Here is a 21543-nt window from a genome sequence, read left to right as displayed (position 1 = left end):
TCATTTCCAATCCCTACCCTAGTACATACACAGTATACATATATGTACAGTAAAGGTACAGTACAGATACATATACAGTACACATACAGTATACCTACACATACATATATAATAGATATAGCACAGATACATATACAGTACACATATACATACAGTACAGGTATAGTACAGATACATATACAGTACATATACATATGCAATACACATACAGTACACATGCACATACACAAACATATGTAATATATAATAGAGATACAGTACAGATACATACACAGTACACATACATATACAATACAGATACAGTACACATACACATACATATATAATAGAGATACAGTACAGATATACAGTACATATATACAGTACAGATACAGTTAGATTTATACAGTACACATATATACAGTACAGATACAGTTAGATATATACAGTACACATATAGATACAGCACAGATACATACATACACAGTACACATACATATACAATACAAATACACATACAGTACACATACACATACATATACAATAGAGACAGTACAGATACATATACAGTACACACATACATACAGTACAGGTATAGTACAGATACATATACAGTACACATATACATACAGTACAGGTACAATACAGATACACAGTACACATACATATACAATACAGATACAGTACACATATACGTATATAACAGAGATACAGTACAGATACATATACAGTACACATATGTATACAGTACAGATACAATAAGATATGTACAGTACACATACAGATACAATACAGATACATATGCAGTACATATACATATACTGTACACATACATATATGCAGTACAGTACATATACATATACAATACATACATACAGTACACATACACAGTGCAGATACATATACAGTGCATATATGTATACAGTACAGATACAGTGCATATACTACATATGCAGTACACATACATATAGTACACATACATATACAGTACATATACATATATAGTACCTATACATATATACATTTACAGTGCACATATGCATATACAGTACACATACTATGCATATACAGTATGTATGCAAAATATAAGGTGAAAAAATAATTTAAAAACCAAAGCTATTTTAAATTATAATAAAGCAAGAAAAGATAACAGTTTTTATGTTTTCATAGTCATCACCAAATTTCTTGATAAAAACTTGTTGGTGTTCTTTTTGAACTAGAGGAAGTGACATGGGCCACATACAATGTGGAAACAAGTATCCTCTCCCAATGTGCTGATAGTACAGTCCAGAATAAAATGCAGTACACAAGGCATTTCTGGCATCTAAGGCATTGAAAGCATCGAAGATAATCACCAGAAAGATAATTTAAACAAGCATGGTATTCACTTTGACCAAACCCCTCAAGGGTCATATCACTTAATAGTCTCTGGTATATTTTAGTCAAGAGTAGTATAACAATACTTCCATTTAAAAGTAGTTTAAAATAATGACAATGCATCACCAAATTTGAATCTGTTTTGTATCTGCTCCTATGCTAGACAATGGCTGTCCTCAGATTCAGTGATATCACTTAACTTTAGCTCACAGAACAAGTAGAAACTGAGAAATTTCCCAAGCCCCTTGCTGCAGGTTAGAGGACCGTCTTCAGAGGAACTGAGATTCAGTCCCAAGGCCCTTTGAATGCTCTACTTAGACTAGAAGTGACAAATTCTGCCAATTACTGTGCCTTGTTAAATCCACCCCAACATTTGCAAAGAATTGGACAAAAGGCAAAAATAATACACTTGTCACCACTGAACCTTTAGAGGTAGGCTTCATTATAAAACCTATGCTTTGTGAAACTGATTTTGGTCTTAAGTGTGTTTACATTCACTGCAGTACAAGTTTAATAACCTAGACATCACGACCATTTTAGCTCATTGGGTCCAAGGCCAGAATGATTTGGCAAAGGTAAATGGGAACATACTGTACTTGTGCATCCCAACCCTAATAATCATAGACAAGCAGGCACTTGTTGGAAGGAGAAACCACTCTGTAAAGTATGAGAGCAGCTGAGACATTCTAGAATTCTAGAAGACAGCCAGGAATGAATCTCAAGGCTTCCTGAGACTTAATCCACCTTGCCCCCTGTGAAGTCACACTCCTTCCTGCTTAATTATTAAAAAAAAAAAAAAAAAAGTCATCCATTTACTTTACTACAGTAATGTAAATAGCAAACACCTGGTATCAACAGACTTAATGAGGCCCGTTGTGGAAATCGACGTCCTTATTTATAGTCACACCATGTCAACTCACACATATGTGACCATACTGATAAATTTACAGATAAATAAAGTAGCTTCAAATTGGACTCCCTGAGTTGAAATAAAAGTCTAATTGATTAACGTAGAAATCAACATACAATGGATGTTTTAGAGAGTCGAGCAAAATAAAAAGTAAGACTTTTGTTAAAGAATGGATCAACTTGGATTAACCCAAGCAGGAAATAGCAGCGGAAACAAGAAAACCAAAGACAGATGTATGAAGCCTACCAAGTCTGAAAGCCAGGCCTGTATTTCACTGTTTGATGCCATCTGGTTTAGCTGGCATCCCTACCAGCCAGAAATTTCAGGGCTTGCGAAGCTGCTTACAAAGCTGCCCCAAGTTGATGTGTGGTGTGTTTACTTTTAAACAGTGGCTGCCTTCTTTGACTGGTTTTAAAAATAGGCAAATATTCTAAAAGCAGGATGATGAATCACTGGATTGGGCCAAAAGGAAAGAAGGAAAATGACTCAGGCTGACTAGTAGCACAGCTGTTCCAAAAACATTTGGCTGAATCGTTGTAAAACATTTTGACAGTGATACCGGATCGGAGTTCCTGACAGCAGTTAAGTTTGTTTTGACAATTCCAGAAGCATAAAGTAGACTGTACAGTAGCTGTACAAGAGACCCTCTAGCAAATTTAGCTTTTTTGGAAAAAAAAAATAGTTGCTTGATATGTTTATAATGGGACAAAATCACAGCACATTTTTATTAAAATCTATTTAACAATTATTTATTGTGCAAGACAGGGACTCAGACTTACGCAAATTGGCAAATCACTTTATCATATTTTTAATGCATTAAGGAAGTAATTTGAAGGCTTCTTCTTCAAAATGGCACTGTAGACTTACTAGACCAAGCAAAATGTATCCTAAGAAATTTTTTAAAGGATGAAATATAAAGGAAAGAAGAGGAAAATTTTTTATATAAACAGATGTTCACTGCCTGTTTGGCAAATACAATGTGACTAAGCCAATGTCCTTAAGCTAGAACTTTCTTACTGATAGCCCAACCATTATGATGTACCATAGTACATTTGATGATGGGCTCTTTTCAACATCTATTGAGCAGCTGTTGGGTTGGTTTCAGGATTATTTTGTTTGTAGATTCCCTTCAATTGTCTTCTCTGTGTTTCTCCATAACTTGAATAAATAGGACACATTGGGTCTGTAATCCAAATCCTCCCTGTTATTTAGCAATGATAGCTAGCAATCAGTTAACAAAGAATATTGAAGCTGGAAAGGACTAGGCAACCATCTGGTCCAGCCCCCTCAGAGTAGAGCCAAAGACAAGGACCCCAAAAAGGGAAAGAAGCCACCCAAGACTCCACGATTTGTGGCCATGTAAGACTAAGGGGTGTCCCCCAGCCCTGGGCTCTTTCCACCATACCACTCTGCTCTTCTTCACTTACTAGTCCATAGGTTCTCAGACTCGTATTTCATGAACCAGTAAAATTTTCCCTAAAATATTCTGGCTGGGCACAGTGACTCATACTTGTAATCCTAGCACTTTGGGAGGCCCAGGCAGGAGGATCACTTGAGGTCATGAGTTTGAGACCAGCCTGGCCAACATGGTGAAAACCTGTCTCCACTAAAAATACAAAAATCAGCCTGGCATGGTGGCACATGCCTGTTGTCCCTGCTACTCGGGAGGCTGAGACAGGAGAATCGCTTGAACCCAGGAGGCTGCAGTGAGAACTGGAGGTTGCAGTGAGCCAAGATCAAGCCCCTGCTTGCACTCCAGCCTGGGCAACAGAGCTAGACTCCGTCTCAAAAAAAAAAAATTCCCTAAAATATTGGGAATTATGTCTTAAGAGCATCCAACTTTTTATTTAGCTAGTGAAGATGATTCAAAAATGACCACCGGATATCATTAGTATCCCTTTATGACAGAGAGAACATTTCAACACCAAAATCATAAGGCAATCATAGAGTAAAGGAGTGGCCATTATATTACATACATTTAGCTTTACAGATAAAAATAAGCATATACCCTAAACACCTCACTGTCGTACCCTTCTTTCTTTCTTTATATCAGAGGGGTGAAAACTTCATCAAAGCCAGACCAGGTTTTGAGAACCACTGTTCTAAACAGCATCTTCACTGGGTTTTACAATCAATCATCTCCCCCTCCCACTGTGCTCCCCATCGTAGCCATAACTGGGATGTAAGTTGAGATGCCCTAAATCCTTGTTAAAAAGTGTTTAGGTTGGGCCGCGTGTGGTAGCTCACACCTGTAATACCAGCACTTTGGGAGGCCGAGGTGGGCGGATCACCTGAGGTCGGGAGTTCGAGACCAGACTGACCAACATGGAGAAACCCAGTCTCTACTAAAAATACAAAAATTAGCCAGGCGTGGTGGCACAGGCCTGTAATCCCAGCTACTCGGGAGGCTGAGGCAGGAGAATTGCTTGAACCCAGAAGGTGGAAGTTGCAGTGAGCCGAGATTGCACCACTGTACTCCAGCCTGGGCAACAAGAGCGAAACTCCGCCTCAAAAAAAAAAGAAAAAAAAAAGTGTTTAGGTTTCCACATGGAGAAGACCTCAGGAGAGGGAAAGCCATGCCCAGAGGACATTCCCAAGCCCACTCCACTCCCCAAGCAGAACACAAGAGGCAGCCTTGCCCAGGATCCACTGAATTTGTTGACATTTCCTGCAGTTACAGCTGGCTTCATGGGCATTGGACCAATGTGATCACACAGAGCCCACCCTCCAGACGGGCCCCACGCTTAATTTAATGCTCTGCTATAGTGTCTTGAATTTCTTAAAAATTTTTGAATGAGGAACCCTGCTTTTTCATTTTGCACCATGCCCTGCAAATTATGAAGTCGATTCTACCTGCAGTATGACCTCTGAGTGCTGGTGTCCTGTAAATTGTCCTGCAGGTCACCAGGGACAAACTGACACTTACAAGGCAAGTGAATCTGAGTAGTGGCTTAAGTGTTGAGGCTCATACAGAAACTTTCCTAGGAACTGTTTGCCTATGAAGGCTCCTAACCACTAAGAACACAGCGGGTCAGTACAACGTTCAGTAGGACACAGACTTGCATTTGAATCTCGGGTTGGCCACTTTTTAATTGGTGAATGTGAACAACTGGCATAATCTTCTTGAGACTCAGTTTCCTCCTCTGCAAAATGGGAAGGGTATTACCTGTCTCTGAAAACTTCTATTGATAAAGCAATGTATATGTCAATCACTAGCCTAAAGCCCAGCACCTAGGAAATAACCAGTAATAATAATGAATGCTTAATATAATTAAGTTCACTTTTCATTCTTTTTCACTATAAACCCAACCAAAGGAGTAATGTGGAGACAGGGGAGCTGTGTGTGTATATATGTGAGTAGTGGCACTTTTTCCTCTAACCCATGTCTATTCTATCAAGCTAAACTTCTGAGGTGGGGAATTATTCTTCATCATCTGAATAATACAAAGGCAACACACAGGGTTAAGGTCACTGACTCTAATTACTGAGTTCTGCTTCTGCCACTTAAGGGAGATTTCCCTGATGCAGCCATAACCTCAGGTCTTGTGGATTTACTCTCTTCATTTAAATCTGAATTTAAGAATCTTCTGTCCAGGCGCAGTGGCTCATGCCTGTAATTCCAGCACTTTAGGTGGCTGAGGTGAGAGGATTGCTTCAGTTCAGGAGTTTGAGACAAGCCTAGGTAACATGGCAAAACCCCATACCTACAAAAAATACAAAACAATTAGCCGGGCATGGTGGTGCATACCTGACGTCCCAGCTACCTGGGAGGCTGGGGCAGGAGGATCGCTTGAGAATGGGAGGTTGAGGATGCAGTGAGCAGAGATCATGCTACTGCACTCCAGCCTGAGTGACAGAGTGAGACCTTGTCTCAAAAACAAAATTTACTTCCAAACACTTTTTATATGAAAGATAGTAAAAAAAAAAATTAACTTACGCATAAAAGGTCTTTGAGTACTGTCATTTTAAATCTAAATTTAAATTAATATTTTATTTTTAGGAATAAAATATGTGATAAAAAGTAGCCAATGCACATTCCCAATATATCAAAAAAATTAATTTCTAGATACCCAAGTCCTTGTTAGAGTATCACATAGTTTTAAGACACATCAAAAGCTTTTTAAAACTTTGCTTCCTGCTTATTAAACACTAGAGATGTGAATTATTTAATATACATTGGATTTTCAGGGCCCATAAGATTACAAGTATAGCTATAGAGATGGATGTGGATATTAACACAGATATGGATAAAGACAGAGATTTGGGATGACAAAGCAGGTTTTCAATTCTTTGTAAATTAATAAACATGATGTTATCTTAACCAGTACCTAAAATTGTCAGGCTAACAAGATCATGCATCAATAGACTGGTTTTGCTATGCAAAAAGAGACTTGATTTAGTTAAGGACAATTTCTCTCTTTTTTTTTTTTTTCTTTTTGAGATGGAGTCTCGCTGTGTCGCCCAGGCTGGAGTGCAGTGACTCAATCTCGGCTCACTGCAACCTCTGCCTCCCGGGTTCAAGCGATTCTCCTGCCTCAGCCTCCTGAGTAGCTGGGACTACAGGCACCTGCCACCACACCTGGCTAATTTTTTGTATTTTTAGTAGAGCCAGGTTTCACCATGTTAGCCAGGATAGTCTCCATCTCCTGACCTCATGATCCCCCACCTCTGCCTCCCAAAGCGCTGGGATTACAGGTGTGAGCCACTGTGCCCAGCCAAGGACAAATTTTATGTTTCTTGGAAACACCTATTCACTATTATTGTAGCTATCATTTTGTGAATGTCTATTTATCCTGTTGTTAGAATATTTTGACTGACTTAGGTTATAACATACTCACTGTCCAAAAAACACCTGCCTCAAGAAGAACTTACTGGGGCTGGGGCAGTGGCTTATGCCCATAATCTCAGCACTTTGGGAGGCTGACGTGAGTGGATTGCTTGAGCCCAGGAGTCCAAGCCCAGCCTGAGCAACATAGTGAGACGCCATCTCTACAAAAAATAAACAAGAAACCGAGTATCGTGGTACATGCCTGTAGTCCTAGCTACTTGGGAGGCTGAGGTGGGAGGATAGTTTGAGCCCAAGAGGTTGAGGCTCTAGTGAGCCAAGATTGCACCACTGCACTCCAGCCTGGGCGACACAGTGAGATCCTCTCTAAATAAAGAAATAAATGAGCAAACAAGAGCCTATTGGAAGTATATTTATCCTTCAGCACACCACCAAATAAAATTTACCCCTTCTTTTCTTCTTTCCTACCACAACATACCAGAAGTAACCTTCCTCCATCAACCCCATGGCCTTTGGGAAGCTATTTGTTGTCGGGAAGCTATTTGTTGTCAAGAAGCTTTGAGCTTTCTCTTATAACATGAACTCTGCCTCTAAATGGGCAATGGTAACAGTCCTGAGGACCGGGCTTTGAACCCTCCTTCTATGTATTAATTGCATGATTTGAAGCAAGTCACTTTGCCTCACTTAGCAAACATTTATTTCCACTTTTGTGAAAATGAATGGAATGGCACCTTCCTGTGGGGTTGCAGCCAATATTAAATTGATGAGAAGATGCCAGTAAAAGCACTACTGTTAGTACTCAATGAACACTCACCTCCTTTCTGGCCTTTCTTCACAACTTTAAGTAATACATTCCAACCAATAAATCTCATAGTATCTCAGACTCTTCATCTGACACCAGGATAATGCACCCCAAGTGGTTACAGATAGTGTATTACTGATTTTATAAGTATTTGATAATTCAGTTTCTACTATAGTTCTCAACTCTGTGCTCCATCAGAAATGTAAATACAGGAGACACCCACCTTCCACCATGCCCTTAAGGCACTTGTGACTGAATGTTGTCACTGCATGCTGAGGTAGCTTTAAAAGTAAGCTCATGTTGGGACAGAAGGTGATTCGAGAGAGTTCATAATGACTGTCTGAGCCTCGGTTTCCTGCAAATACCTGGTTCCTGGTTTCTAAAATCCCATTGGGAACTTTATCCCTTGACTTCCTACAGAGTTCCCTGTGAATACGCCAAAAAAAAAAAAAAAAAAAAAAAAAAAAAAGCCAGAGAGGGGGCCTGGGCGTCGTGGCTCACTCCTGTAATCCCAGCACTTTGGGAGGCCAAGGCGGGCGGTCACCTGAGATCAGGAGTTTGAGACCAGACTGGTCAACAAGGGGAAACCCCATCTCTACTAAAAATACAAAAATTAGCTGGGCGTGGTGGTGCACACCTATAATCCCAGCTACTCAGGACGCTGAGGCAGGAGAATGGCTTGAACCCTGGAGGTGAAGGTTGCAGTGAGCCGAGATCACACCACTGCACTCCATCCTGGGTGACAGAGTGAGACTCCGTCTCAAAAAAAAAAGAAGAGAGGGGAAAATGGTAAACTCAATATTCATTTATAGCTTAGTGCAGATGAGGTTTTGCAGTTATTCCAGAGAATAATGATTAAAAGTGTGGAGAGAAGAGATTACTAGATCCGAAGATTACTTCGGATCCTGAGGAGGACAAGGGGAATAATATTGAAGGTAGAAAAGGTTGAAGGAAGAGGACAGTGACAAAAGATACTTTGTGGCTGGTCCAAGTACAATGGTGTTTACAACTAATTAATCACAACCAGCTACAGATTTCTTTGTTCCTTCTCTTCTCCCAGTGCTTCACTTGACTAGCCTTAAAAAATAATGATAAATAAGAAGACACTTCACCTGCACCACAATTTTGCTGAGAGCCAGTTTTAGAAGTATACATAAAAAGATTTCACATAACACCCAACTTGTTGCATTGGATTCAAAGGTAGCTATTGCAACTACTCCATGTAATTCTCCCTACCACACAAAACATCCTGATATTTGAGGAGAAAATTGTATTATTTAAAAGTGACACCAATGGTATGGGTTCTGGAGTACCAAAAAAAATAAAAATAAAAAACTAAGTGTCATATGATTAATTCATATCCAGATATAAAAAATTTCTAACAGCTTGAAAGAATTTTTTTTTGAGATAGGGTTTTGCTCTGTCACCCAGGCTGGAGTGCAGTGGTGTAATCATGGCTCATTGCAGCCTTGATCCTCTGGACTCAAGCAAGTGCCCCAGGAACTGGGACTGCAGACATGCACCACCACACCCGGCTTATTTTTTTATTTTTTTTATAGAGATAGGTCTCATTATGCTGCCCAGGCTGGTCTTGCCTGGCCTCAAGTGATCCTCCTGGCTCAGCTTCCCAGAGTGCTGGGATTATAGGTATGAGCCACCGTGCCTGGCCAGAAAGAATTTTTAAAAACAAAATACTAAAAGCTACCAGCTTGAGCTGATACTAGTATTCTTGACTCTTTCTAAGTAAAACAAAAAACTGTTCTAAAAAATGCAAAAGACAGAAAGAATTCCAAAGCCAAGGTCTAAATTTACAAGGAGCATGCCAGATTTTAGCTTAGCTGAAGATGAAGAAAAGTCTCATATAATTGACATGAAATCCTAATGTCTGTCCAACTCTAAATTCCCTCTAGCTGGAGAAGAGCCAGTGATTCTTGAATAACCAAAGAGGTGGGATTCATATTTTTCTTCTGCACTTTTTCTATTAAGAAAATTAATTCCATGAAGTTTCCAGTTTAGGAAGTTTCGACTCTTTGAAATTTCCAGTTTAGAAATAATACTGATTATCATTAATATCATTAGCTCATTAAAGACAGGCATCACTGCATCTGGGAATTAACATTAGCTAAGTTTACTTTAAAAAGCACTCTGATGATAGGCTGAAAATGGAGATTGCATTGTAAAGGAATATATATATATATTTGTGTTCTCCAAAACCTTGTTTCCTTTATTTAAGGACCTCTGGAGGTCCATGTTCTATTCAAAGTCTTATGGCTCATTCTGCTATCACTGAAAAATGCCAACTCCTCATCTACCAGGGCTAGTCTGTCACCAAGTCCTTTCAACCCTTCTTTCAAAATGGACCCTGAATTAAGTCATCCCATTACATTATCTAATGCAGGCTCTCATCACTTTGTACCATTATAAAATGCCTCTTCCATTCTCTCATCTCTCCACATTCCAGACTATTCCGCCAAATTTTTACCACTTTCATCATATTATTCCCTTTTCTAAGGACTTGTGACACTTCATTGCTTTTGATCAAGTCCAGACCCTTTTGCTGAACTTTGAAGATTGACTTGGTAACCCTAGTCTATTGCTATCTAAACAGTACCCTATGTAAGTATCCAAAACAATGGCTGACTCAAGCAGGGCTCAGTAGACAACACGTTACTCTTCCACAGCTCAGTGGACTAGTCTTAGTCTTGCTCCAAACGACTAGTTTTAGTCTTTTCTGAACACACCATGTTCTTCCTGACTCTTAAGTTTTGCTCCTGCTTTCTGTTTAGAGGGAAAAGAAAGAAAACTGGTTACAAGATATGTAGCCCCTTTTTTGTATCTAGTACCCAGGAATGGCATGTCCTGTACTGCTCCTCTATACTCTACCTGCCCTCAAGCCCAGTTTGACTATCACCTCTTCCAAGAAGCAATTACTAACTGCTCTGGGTGACACAGACTTTTCTCCAAACATCTTTGCCTTACAAAGCCCATGGGAGGTCACGCTGCTCTCTTTTGCACATCCCACCCACCTTTGGCAGACTGCTGGAAACATTGAAACCAAATAAATTCAGCTAATTGCCCAGAGGTAAAATAGGATATGAACAATCTATTAACTGCATAACTAGTCCCTAAATAACTGCAGGTCAGTAATGCTATAAAATCTACCTTGACATCAAGGTGAGATGTAGGTGAGACACAACTGCGTAGTGGTTTACATTTCCCTTATACTCCACAATCAATTATCATAATTTCAGGGATAAGTTGAATGCTTAATTTGTATCAAGCACTCTGCTAAATACTTTACCTATAAGATGTCATTGGCTTCTTATTACAACCCTGTGAATTACTACTATACGCATCTTACAGGAAACTGAATTTCAGCAAGGTGGAATGATCACACAAATAGTGTTGGAGGTAGGTCTAGAAATCATGCCTCTCTGGCTGTAAAGCCATATCCTTAACCTCTACACTAAATCATCTCAGGAATATATAGTCCTGAAATGACTGGATGAAATGAGCACTAGGCTAGGCTTATCAGAAATGAACATGTCGGGCCAGGTGTGGTGGCTCATGCCTGTAATCCCAGCACTTTGGGAGGCTGAGGTGGGCCGATTGCTTGAGGTCAGGAGTTCCAGACCAGCCTGGCCAACAAGGTGAAACCCCATCTCTACTAAAAATACAAAAATTAGCCAGGCCTGGTGGCGGGTGCCTGCAGTCCCAGCTACTCAGGAGGCTCAGGCAGAAGAATCACCTCAAGGAGGCAGAGGTCACGGTGAGCCAATATCGCACCACTGCACGCCAGCCTGGGTGACAGAGAGAGACTCTGTCTCAAAAAAAAAAAAAAAAAAAAAAAAGAAAAAAATGAACATGTCAACATTCACAAGCAAAGATGTTTCCTTTTTTCATGGACTCTGCTTATTCATCAACAATAAATCCAACAATGTAGAATTACTCCCAAAAAGTCCACCTTAGTGCCCTCATTTACTGTGAAAGTCTAGTGGGTTTTCCTTTGTTTCCCCCTAAATGTGTGGTCTGCAGGCCACATGCACTGGAATTCAAAAGGCATGCACAGCTCGCTTGATGGCAAGTGTTTTCCTGTGTGACACTCCACATGTTCCTTATTCAAGAATTTAAAGGGAGTGTCCCAAATATCTGCAATGCATCTTTTTGTGCACTCAACCTCATGTATATGCAAAAATAGAGAGTCCTGGGCCCTGACTATTCTTTGAAATCTTGCATAAAACATAGGAGGAGGTTTTCTTTTTCTTCTTACAACAATAATGGGTCTCCTGAATCAGAATATATAGGAGCGGGGCCTTAGAACACGTGTTTTCAATGAGTGTTCTCAGGTGATTATTTTAATCAGGCAAGGTTGAGAAACACTGAACCTCAGCTCCTGCCCTAGGTTCTCCGGGTAGGTGCCCTTTCTAGAGATATGAGGACACACTGACCATAAGATTAAAATACTTAATTTGGGGAGTTTTTTTCATAAGCATCTTTTGGTGGGGCTAGAGGGTAGGAATTATTTAAAATAAATTATAATCCCTTTTTGAGGCTACCTATTAAAAACCATGGATTTTGAAAGTAGGCATTCTGGAGTCATTTGAAAGAGAAGAGAAAGACACTGGAACAAACCAATCTAAACTGATGGATGAAAAACATCTGTGAGCTCCTAGTCAAGGACCAAGAGAGTTCAAAGAATGGTGACAAATTAATTGCAAGTTGTACATCCTGTATTTCAAGAAAGAGGTTATTCAGGCAAACCAAAGATGGAGATTCACCTCTCCATGGCTCTTTTCTGTACATAAATTAAGTTCCTGTTAAAATGTTGACAGGGGAACAGTACATTTATTTGGTCCAAAATTAATACTGCCTGAGATAAATAAGCTTTATATACTGAAATTTTCTTTGTGAGGCTGTTGATTGTAACAGGACTTGTTCTGCTCACATGCAGCATGAGTAAAAAAGAAAGGAAATTATACATTTTCCTTCCCTCTGGATTTTGGGTTTGCATGCGTGTGTCTTGAGAGCTAGCCACTCAAGATGCCATGAAAAGCACTGACTATTCCTTGAAATCTTGTGTTTATGAAATGTATAAAAACAGAAAGGGCTTTCATTTTTCCTTTTAGAGAAGCAGCATCGAAAATAGAGAAAGTTCAGACTTCAAGCCTAGGGCCCTGAGTTCAGAACATAACTCCATTACCTACAAACAGTGTGGTCTCTGGGTGGCAATCTCTGTGTCTGTACATAAGGAATACTAATGCTTATGTTGCATGGTTTTTTTTGTTTTGTTTTGTTTTGTTTTTTTGAGATGGAGTCCTGCTCTGTTGCCCAGGCTGGAGTGCAGTGGCACGATCTCGGCTCACTGCAAGCTCCACCTCCCAGGTTCACACCATTCTCCTGCCTCAGCCTCCCGAGTAGCTGGGACTACAGGCGCCTGCCACCAGGCCCAGCTAATTTTTTTTGTATTTTTAGTAGAGACAGGGTTTCATCATATTAGCCAGAATGGTCTCGATCTCCTGACCTCATGATCCACCTGCCTCGGCCTCCCAAAGTGCTGGCATTACAGGCGTGAGCCACCGTGCCCGGCTGCATGGTTGTTTTAAGGATCAGAGATAATACAGGCGAATGCTTATTATGACAGAGAAGTATAGTTAATGGTAGTTGTCATTTCTATGTTGGGGTGGATTGATTTGCCTGTTGGGAGGATTTCTTCTCACCACTGTCTTTCAGGGTGACTCTGAGTGAGGACATAGTACAACGGCAGATCATGAGAAGAGGGTTGGAAAAACTGATTATGAAGAGTCAAGCCTTCACCTCTTCCTACTATGGAATACATCCTCCACTGGAGGCTAACAGTCTAGGAAACTCCAGGTTAAATGTGTCACCTGGCATAGTAACCCCAAGCCTGCAATGGTTGTGTGACATCAGATTTCACAGAGCTCCTTACTTTGCATTATTTTGGAATGATTCTGTCCCTTTTCAATTACTACTTTTTTAAAAATAGAGATGAGGTCTGCCTGTGTTGCCCAGGGTGGTCTCAAAACTCCTGGGCTCAAGGGATCCTCCTGCCTTGGCCTCCCAAAGTACTGGGATTACAGTCGTGAGCCACCATGCTCGGCCAATCATTACTTTTTAAAGCATCATCCCTACATGGCCATTATAGCAAGAGAGAGAGAGAGAGTCCTCAAAAGACCCAAGGTTTAAATGGTAATGTTGTTTAAGCATGTGATTTTAACAGATGACATTAAACTAAGAGCAATGGCGGATGCCAGTGGAAGAGAGCCAAGCCTTCCTTTCCTCAGCACCGTGACCTCCCGCCACATGAGGTCCTTTGTTCAAAAGTGGTGCAATTCAATATGTGTGTTAAGAGGTCACTGAGGGGAGCCATGACGAAGGGCTCTAAGTATGGCAGTTTCACCTCAGACCTTACTATTTAGAGAGGCTCCTCCTCACCTGTCCCATTTATCATTCCTGCTGAAGTCTGTTGATTTAGCCAGAAGTGTGGGAGCACCAGTGAGAAACCAGCACTTCGAACTTACGCTTCAGCAAATGTTGCTGTAAATGGAACAGTGATATTTTCATATTACCTAACCAACTGCCAGCTCCTAATAAAAGTTTCCTCATGCAGTTTTAACAGTAACACACTTTGCTATTGTTAGAAATTGTTGTAGCTCAGTGAATTTTATTCTAAAAGAAAGCTAGAATGGGGAGGGAGGAGAAAAAAATGAGTTTAAATGACCCGAGGACTCAAGGTGGAGGAAAGCATCAGTAGAGGCATTTCTGGAAGCCACCATTTAACAATGCATGATGAAATATCACATTCCCCATCATCAGGTCATGCGAGCATGCAACTTTAAATTTTCCACAGAGGCGTGGCATTAGAAAAGATGCTGGAAAGGTGGGGTATGAAGGAAACAGTCCTTCTTCCAGAGCAGAGTATACCTGAGGCGTCATTGAGGCTAAAGGCGATGCGTACAGGCTTGTCAGCAGGTACCCTGGCTGTGCTGATCATGTGGGCACCTGAGCCTCCGCCTTCTCCTGGGTCTTCCAGCTGTGACAGCAAGAGAGAGCCATTGTCACTTTATCCAGCATCATCCCCCTAAATACTCAGAGGCTCTTGGAAATTACAGGTGAAGTTATTAAGGTTAGTAAGCATTACCTGCTTATTCTAAAGATACTCCTAGTTTTGAGCTTTTTCTATGTCAAAAGTATTCATCCGCCCCATTTAAATCTTTTTTTCTTGGCTCAAGAAAAAATTGCTTTTGCAATATACATCTAGAATGAATGAAATATGGGAAATATCTCTACCTGCCTTACTTGCTCAATATCTTTTCACACTGACCAGTTCAATCCTGCCCCTTTAAGGTCATATAAAGTATTTTACTTTCAACTGAGGAGGATAAAAAGAGATATAGTCTTAATAAGGTATCAGATGGCTTCAGATTAGACTTGCTTTTCATGTTCAAAAGCCTAAATTAAATCTGAATTATTAATCTGAGAGTGGCAAAGAATGGGTTTCATGGAATCATTTAAAGAATACCAAAAGTCGCTGGGTGTGGTGGCTCATGCCTGTAACCCCAACACTTTGGGAGGCCGAGGCAGGCGGATCCCCTGAGGTCAGAAGTTCGAGACCAGCTTGACCAACATGAGAAAACCCCATCTCTATCAAAAATACAAAAATTAGTGGGGCATGCTAGCAGGCACCTGTAATCCCAGCTACTTGGGAAGCTGAGGTGAGAAAATCGCTTGAACCTGGGAGGCAGAGGTTGCAGTGAACCGAGATCGCACCACTGCACTCCAGCCTGGGCGACAGAGTGAGACTCTGTCTAAAATAAACAAATAAATAAAGAATACCAAAAACCGCTTTAAAATATCTGTTATATGATGAATATCATATGCTTTAAATATCTGATTAACTACCTGTAAGTCTATCAAACATTTCTAAGGTTGCACATCTTAACCATCTATAAAAGCAAAGACAAGACTCAAAAACATCCTATAGATATTCTACTCCAGCTATCAAATCATCATTTAATTAATTAAGGTAGAATGAATGGAAAAAAACATCCTGCAGATAAAATGGAATGGGCAAAAACACATGAATATTTCTGGTTATAATCAGAGAACTTAGCCCAAATATATTTTAACCAAGATATTTGATAATTCGCTGTCTATAGGGGACTAGGAAAAGATAGTTATAAATACATGATATCTTTCTTATTTAAAAACATATATTTAACTTTTCTATTTTTAGTCCCACCTCCCCTAAACCCTCTACTTTCCTTCTCATGTAGACAGTAAACCAAAAAACCTGAATGATATTTTAAGGGAAATAGCTCTAAAAATGGCAAAGTATAAATAATCTCTTTAGCCATCCTTAAACAGATTCTGGGAAATGCTTTAGCAGGACATTTTCTCACAGCACGGTTTCTGACTTTTTCCCATAACTTTCCTCTATCTAAAAATAGTGTCCAGAACACTGAATTTTGTTTTTAAAAGTATTTATAGAGCCAAAGCCAATGCATATATATATATACATGTATATTTAGACATACATACATATGGAATCATCTTTCCCAGCATATGAAAAAAGATCAGGCTTATATTAAAACCCTAGTATAGCTTTGGAGAAAAACCAGCAACTGTTTATTATCCAGTTAGAATCATAATTTGGCCCATTTATTTAGCACTACAAGTAGCAATGCACCAAAAAGCTCTCCACTGTCCATATCATGTAATTCTAAGTTAGAAAGAAATAGTAACATGAAACATTTAATTTTAAAAAAGAGTAATATAAAATATCTGTTATTTGATTCAGGATTTGTTTTATCTTAACTCTGCCACCCTTCTGTCCAGTCTTACCTGCTCAGAATCAAGCATTTTGTTAGCCACCTAGGGAATGGCATGGATTGTCTCAAATTCAACAGAAGAAACCATTAAAATTCCCTTAACATTTTAGCTAAAAAGAAAAGTTTTACTGTTATGCATTGTACAATCACCGAATCACTTTAGCATAACATCTAAGGATGGAAAGTTGCACTCCTCTTTTGGCTAAATCTCCCAACACTTTCCCGCACCAAGAAATCAAGCACAAGAGGTAGAAATTTGCCTCAAGGATTTTGTAAATAGTCCTCTGGTATGGTTTCCAGCTACAGGAAATGGAATTAATAAACACAGCTAATTAGAGTCCCTCCCCTCCGCTCAATGGAGAACATCTGTCTGCCTGTGAAAGGATGGTGGCAAGACTGAGTGGACTTTGAGTTCCACACCATGTTGACCACAAATGCCCCTACACCAACTTGCCTTTTCATCACACCGTCTGGGGAAACGAACCACAGGTTCCTTCTCTCGGCTACAGGCTGTAACAGAGCTTTGGTTAAGTTGCTGCTGATCCGAGCATTTAGTTCAGTTTTCACACCTGTTGGCTTACCTCACTTAGTTGAGTGTCTGCACTTGTGTAACCCAGAGCCAGCCACTGCCTTGGCCAGTCGTTGCCTTTGTGGAGTAGAGACTCAGTGAGAGACCAGGCTGCACCTGCTGCATAGCAGCCACTGACAATCTGAGGAGTGGAGACAGCTGTCAGGGCAGCACGCTGCTACCTGCTCTGCCCCAGACCCCAGCGTCCCACGGGACCTCCCTTCCCTTCCCTTCCGCTTCCCTTCACAACCCCTCTCTCCTTTCCTTGCCTCTCTAAGAGCCAGGATGTTGTCATGTTTCTAGAAAAAGCAAGAGCAAAAGAAAACCCTCCTCCTGTCAGAGGCATTGATAAACAGCAAGTTGTGGGGAGTCCAAATGTTTTAATTCATTAGTCCTGGCAAACTTAAAATACAAACAGACTTGCTTCACAAGACAGGAATGTCTTCAGCGTGACCCAATCGGTGTCTGTGTCTATTCCAGCAAACTGGCAAAGATAGCATGACTCCAGTCAGCAAAAATGTCGGCCGCTCCAATCAGCTCAGCCAGACCCAGCCAACTTGGACAGGCCACAGGCTGACTCTCAGATGATAGCAGCGATGATCCTGGTTAAGAATGTGAGGTTTGAGGTTGAGCCCATGTTGGGCTTGATGACTTGATTCATTCTTCAAATGCAACCAACCACAAAAGGAGTCAATGGTAAATAAGAATACAGCATTAGGATTTGTCAACCTTTTTAAAACCTGTAAACCTGGATGTCATTGGTACTTAAAAAATAATTGGATTGTGATTTTGAGGTTAAATAAGCAAAATAAATATTAGGAGAAGGCAAACACAAGCCACAGACTGAAAGAAAATCTGCAAAATACATATCAGATGACGGACTGGCATCCAAAATATACAATGAACTCTTAAAATTCAACAACAGAAAAACAAACAACCCAATCAAAAAATAGGCAAAAGATCTGAAAGATATCTCACTACAGAAAATATACAGATGGCAAGTAAGCATATGAAAAGATGATCAACATCATATGTCATTAGGGAATTGCAAACTAAGACAACAATGAAATACCACTATACACCTATTGGAATAACCCAAATTCAAAATACTGACAACATCAAATGTTGGTGAGGCTGTGGAGCAACAGGAACTTTCATTCCGTGCTGGTGGGAATGAAAACATAATAGTACATCCCACTTTAGTAAACAGTTGGGCAGTTTCTTACAAAAGCAAACATACTTTTACCACATGACCCAGAAATCACACTTCTTGTTATTTCCCCAAAAGCCTGCATACAGATGTTTATAGCAGGTTTACGCATAATTGCCAAAATTTGGAAGCAACCAAGTTCTTCAATAGGTAAATAAATCCTGGTATATCCTGACAATGGAATATCATTCAGGGATAAAAAGAAAAACTATCAAGCCACAAAAAGATATGGAAGTATCTTAAGTGCATATTACTAAATGAAAGAAGCTAAATCTTGAAAGGCTACATGCTGTATAATTCCAACAACATGACATTCTAGAAAAGGTAAAACTGTGGATACTGTAAAAAGATCAGTGGTTGCCAGGGATTCAGGAAGAGAAAAAGGAAGGATGAATAGGTGGTGCATGAGGGACTTTTAGGGCAGTGAAACTATTCTATATGAGACTGTAATGGTAGATACACATCATTACACAATTGTCCAAACCCATAGAATGTACAACACAGAGTGAACCCTAATGTAAACTATGGACTAATAATGAATAATAATGTATCAATATTGGTTCATTAATTAAAGCAAAGATGTTAATTAGGGGTTAGAGGGATGAGGAAATATATGGGAATTCCATACATTTCCCTCCGTTTTTTTCTGTAAATCTAAAACTGTTCAAAAGGCATTAAATATACAAGTAAAAGGACTCTGCAGGTTTTCTTAATCTAATGAATGGAAGGCTAATTTGTTATGATATATACAACAATAAAGCTGTACAGACTCAGACAATTAAAACATTCACATATAAGCTTATTCTTTTCAGGAATTAATATTACTGTTTTAATATTATTTTATAGTTATAATAAAACTTACTAATGCATTATAATTTATCGAAGTGAATTTCTTATTCACGACCTCATTTTAATCTTCCAGAAGATCCTATACAATAGTCTTTGTCAGTATTGCCATCCCGATTTGACAGATGAGCAAATTGAGGCGCAGACAATTCAAATAACAGGCTTGAGGATGAATGACCATAATAGAATTAAGAACCCAGATAGGATCCAGGTTTTCTAATTATTAGTTCAAGCTACTTCCACTACACCAGGATGCACTCCGTATCAAAGATTTAATTGGCCGGGCGCGGTGGCTCACGCCTGTAATCCCAGCAATTTGGGAGGCTGAGGCAGGCAGATCATGAGGTCAGGAGATCGAGACCATCCTGGCTAACATGGTGAAACCCCGTCTCTACTAAAAATACAAAAAATTAGCCGGGTGTGGTGGTGGGCGCCTGTAGCCCCAGCTACTCAGGAGGCTGAGGCAGGAGAATGGCGTGAACCTGGGAGGCGGAGCTTGCAGTGAGCCTAAATCGTGCCACTGCACTCCAGCCTGGGCGACAGAGTGAGACTCCATCTCAAAAAAAAAAAAAAAAATTTAATTGAAATTTTTTAGAATAAGTCTGACTCTCAGCTTTTGTTTGGGGGAGACAAAAGTATCACTTTCTTCAGTGGTCCAGCATCCAGGTTCATCTGACACTAGCCATCTTTATCATGACACCCAAGTTCCACCCCAAGGAAATCAAAGTTCTGCATCTTATGTGTGTCAGTGGGAAAGCAGATACCACATCTGTGCTGTCTCTCAAATTGGCCCCCTGGGTCTGCCTTCAGAAAAGCTGGTGGTGACACTGACATTGCCAAGGCAGTCAGTGACTGGAAGTAGCTGAATTCTAGTGAAACTGACAGTTCAGAATGGACAGACCTAGGATGAAGTAGCACCTTCCTTTCCTGCACTGACCATCAGGCTCTCAAAGAACCATACAGAGATAGAAAGAAACAGTTACATATTAAACACAACGGAAATATTACCTTCTATGATACTGTCAACAGCTCCTCACCAACACAGCATAGATCTTTATCCACAGAACTCTCTGGAATCACTAAAGTGAACCTGGGGATTGCCCACTGTGTGGGCTGCAACATTGACAGCTACATCCTCATGACATCAAAAATGACATCAAGAGAGGTGTGGTAGATGCCCAGTTGGTAAAGGGCTACAGAGAAAAAGATTTCATTAAAAGATAATTTGACAACAATGAGAAAAGAACAAAAAAAAATACATCTAAATTGTCTAAATGTACTCTTTCTGAATCTGATAACATAAATTCAAGGTTTTCAGTCACAATTAACATTTACCAGCTTTTCTGTTCCCATATGAGCAACGATGTATTTCTTGGCTCTTTATCCAAACACTTTCAAGAGTAACAAATCTGAAATCCAAGTGAAATCCCTTCCCATAACTGAAACCCAAAATAACTACATGGTATTTTAAGAATTTAATAGAATTATATAAATTCAATCCAGAAAGGATGTGTTTCTGCATCAATATATAAACAGATTAACAGTATGTTTCTTGGTGGTGGCAATAATGTATAATTTTTATTTTATTATTTTCAGCAACAAATGTGTTTTTACAGTTATTTGGAAAGTTATTTTCAATAATATTCAAGGAGCTTTTCACATACTGAGCTCTAGACTTGCTTCTGAATTATGATCAATAACACACTCCTACCATAGACTATTGTCACAATTATGTAATATCAATTTCTCAGTACAACTCAATATGTATGTAGCTTGGTATGTTCCAGGCTAGTGTTTCTCAAAAGTACCTGATTACTAGGTGCCTTTAAAAAATACCCATTCCCAGGCTTTGCCATAGTGACTCAGTAGTCTGGGTAGACCCTCATTCTGGAAATTTTAAAAAAGAAATTTTAATGGCTATTCATAGCATTTAGAGAATAGTTGAGAAGACATTTTCCCCAGCATTTTAAAGTCAGCTCTGTATTGCTATGTGACATATACGGCCGGTAGTCTCCAAAAAGAAATATTCCATGATGGCAAAGTAATCACTCTTCCATTATATCCAGAGGTCAGCACAATTTTTCTCTAAAGGGCCATATTAGAAATATTTTACACTTGTGAGCCAGGCACGGTGGCTCACATCTGTAATTCCAGCATTTTGGGAGGCCGAGGCAGGCAGATCACCTAAGGTCAGGAATTTGAGACCAGCCTGGCCA

The 21543-nt window shown here is 39.8% G+C and overlaps 1 protein-coding gene across 4 annotated transcripts in view; it reads right to left on the bottom strand.

The window, feature by feature from the left end:
- MAP3K7CL (MAP3K7 C-terminal like) overlaps positions 1–20781 on the bottom strand; it is a 48335-nt gene extending 27554 nt beyond the window's left edge. Inside the window, exons 1-2 of one of the 4 annotated variants that reach the window (XM_063702743.1) lie at positions 17285–20781; positions 14797–14905 (exon numbers count right to left, since the gene is read on the bottom strand). In XM_063702743.1, coding sequence (XP_063558813.1) covers positions 14797–14866 — 70 coding nt within the window. In that variant the 5' untranslated portion in view covers positions 14867–14905; positions 17285–20781. Of the gene's footprint in view, positions 1–2512; positions 2847–14796; positions 14908–17284 lie in introns of those variants that run through there. The other 3 variants (XM_063702742.1, XM_063702745.1, XM_063702744.1) reach the window with 3 other exon arrangements.
- Positions 20782–21543: the final 762 nt, after the last annotated feature.

Source organism: Gorilla gorilla, chromosome 22, assembly GCF_029281585.2.
Source record: "Gorilla gorilla gorilla isolate KB3781 chromosome 22, NHGRI_mGorGor1-v2.1_pri, whole genome shotgun sequence".
Classification (NCBI taxonomy): Eukaryota; Metazoa; Chordata; class Mammalia; order Primates; family Hominidae; genus Gorilla; species Gorilla gorilla.
The sequence above is the reverse complement of the archived record's forward strand: the minus strand, read 5'-3'. Positions and strand labels throughout refer to the sequence as shown.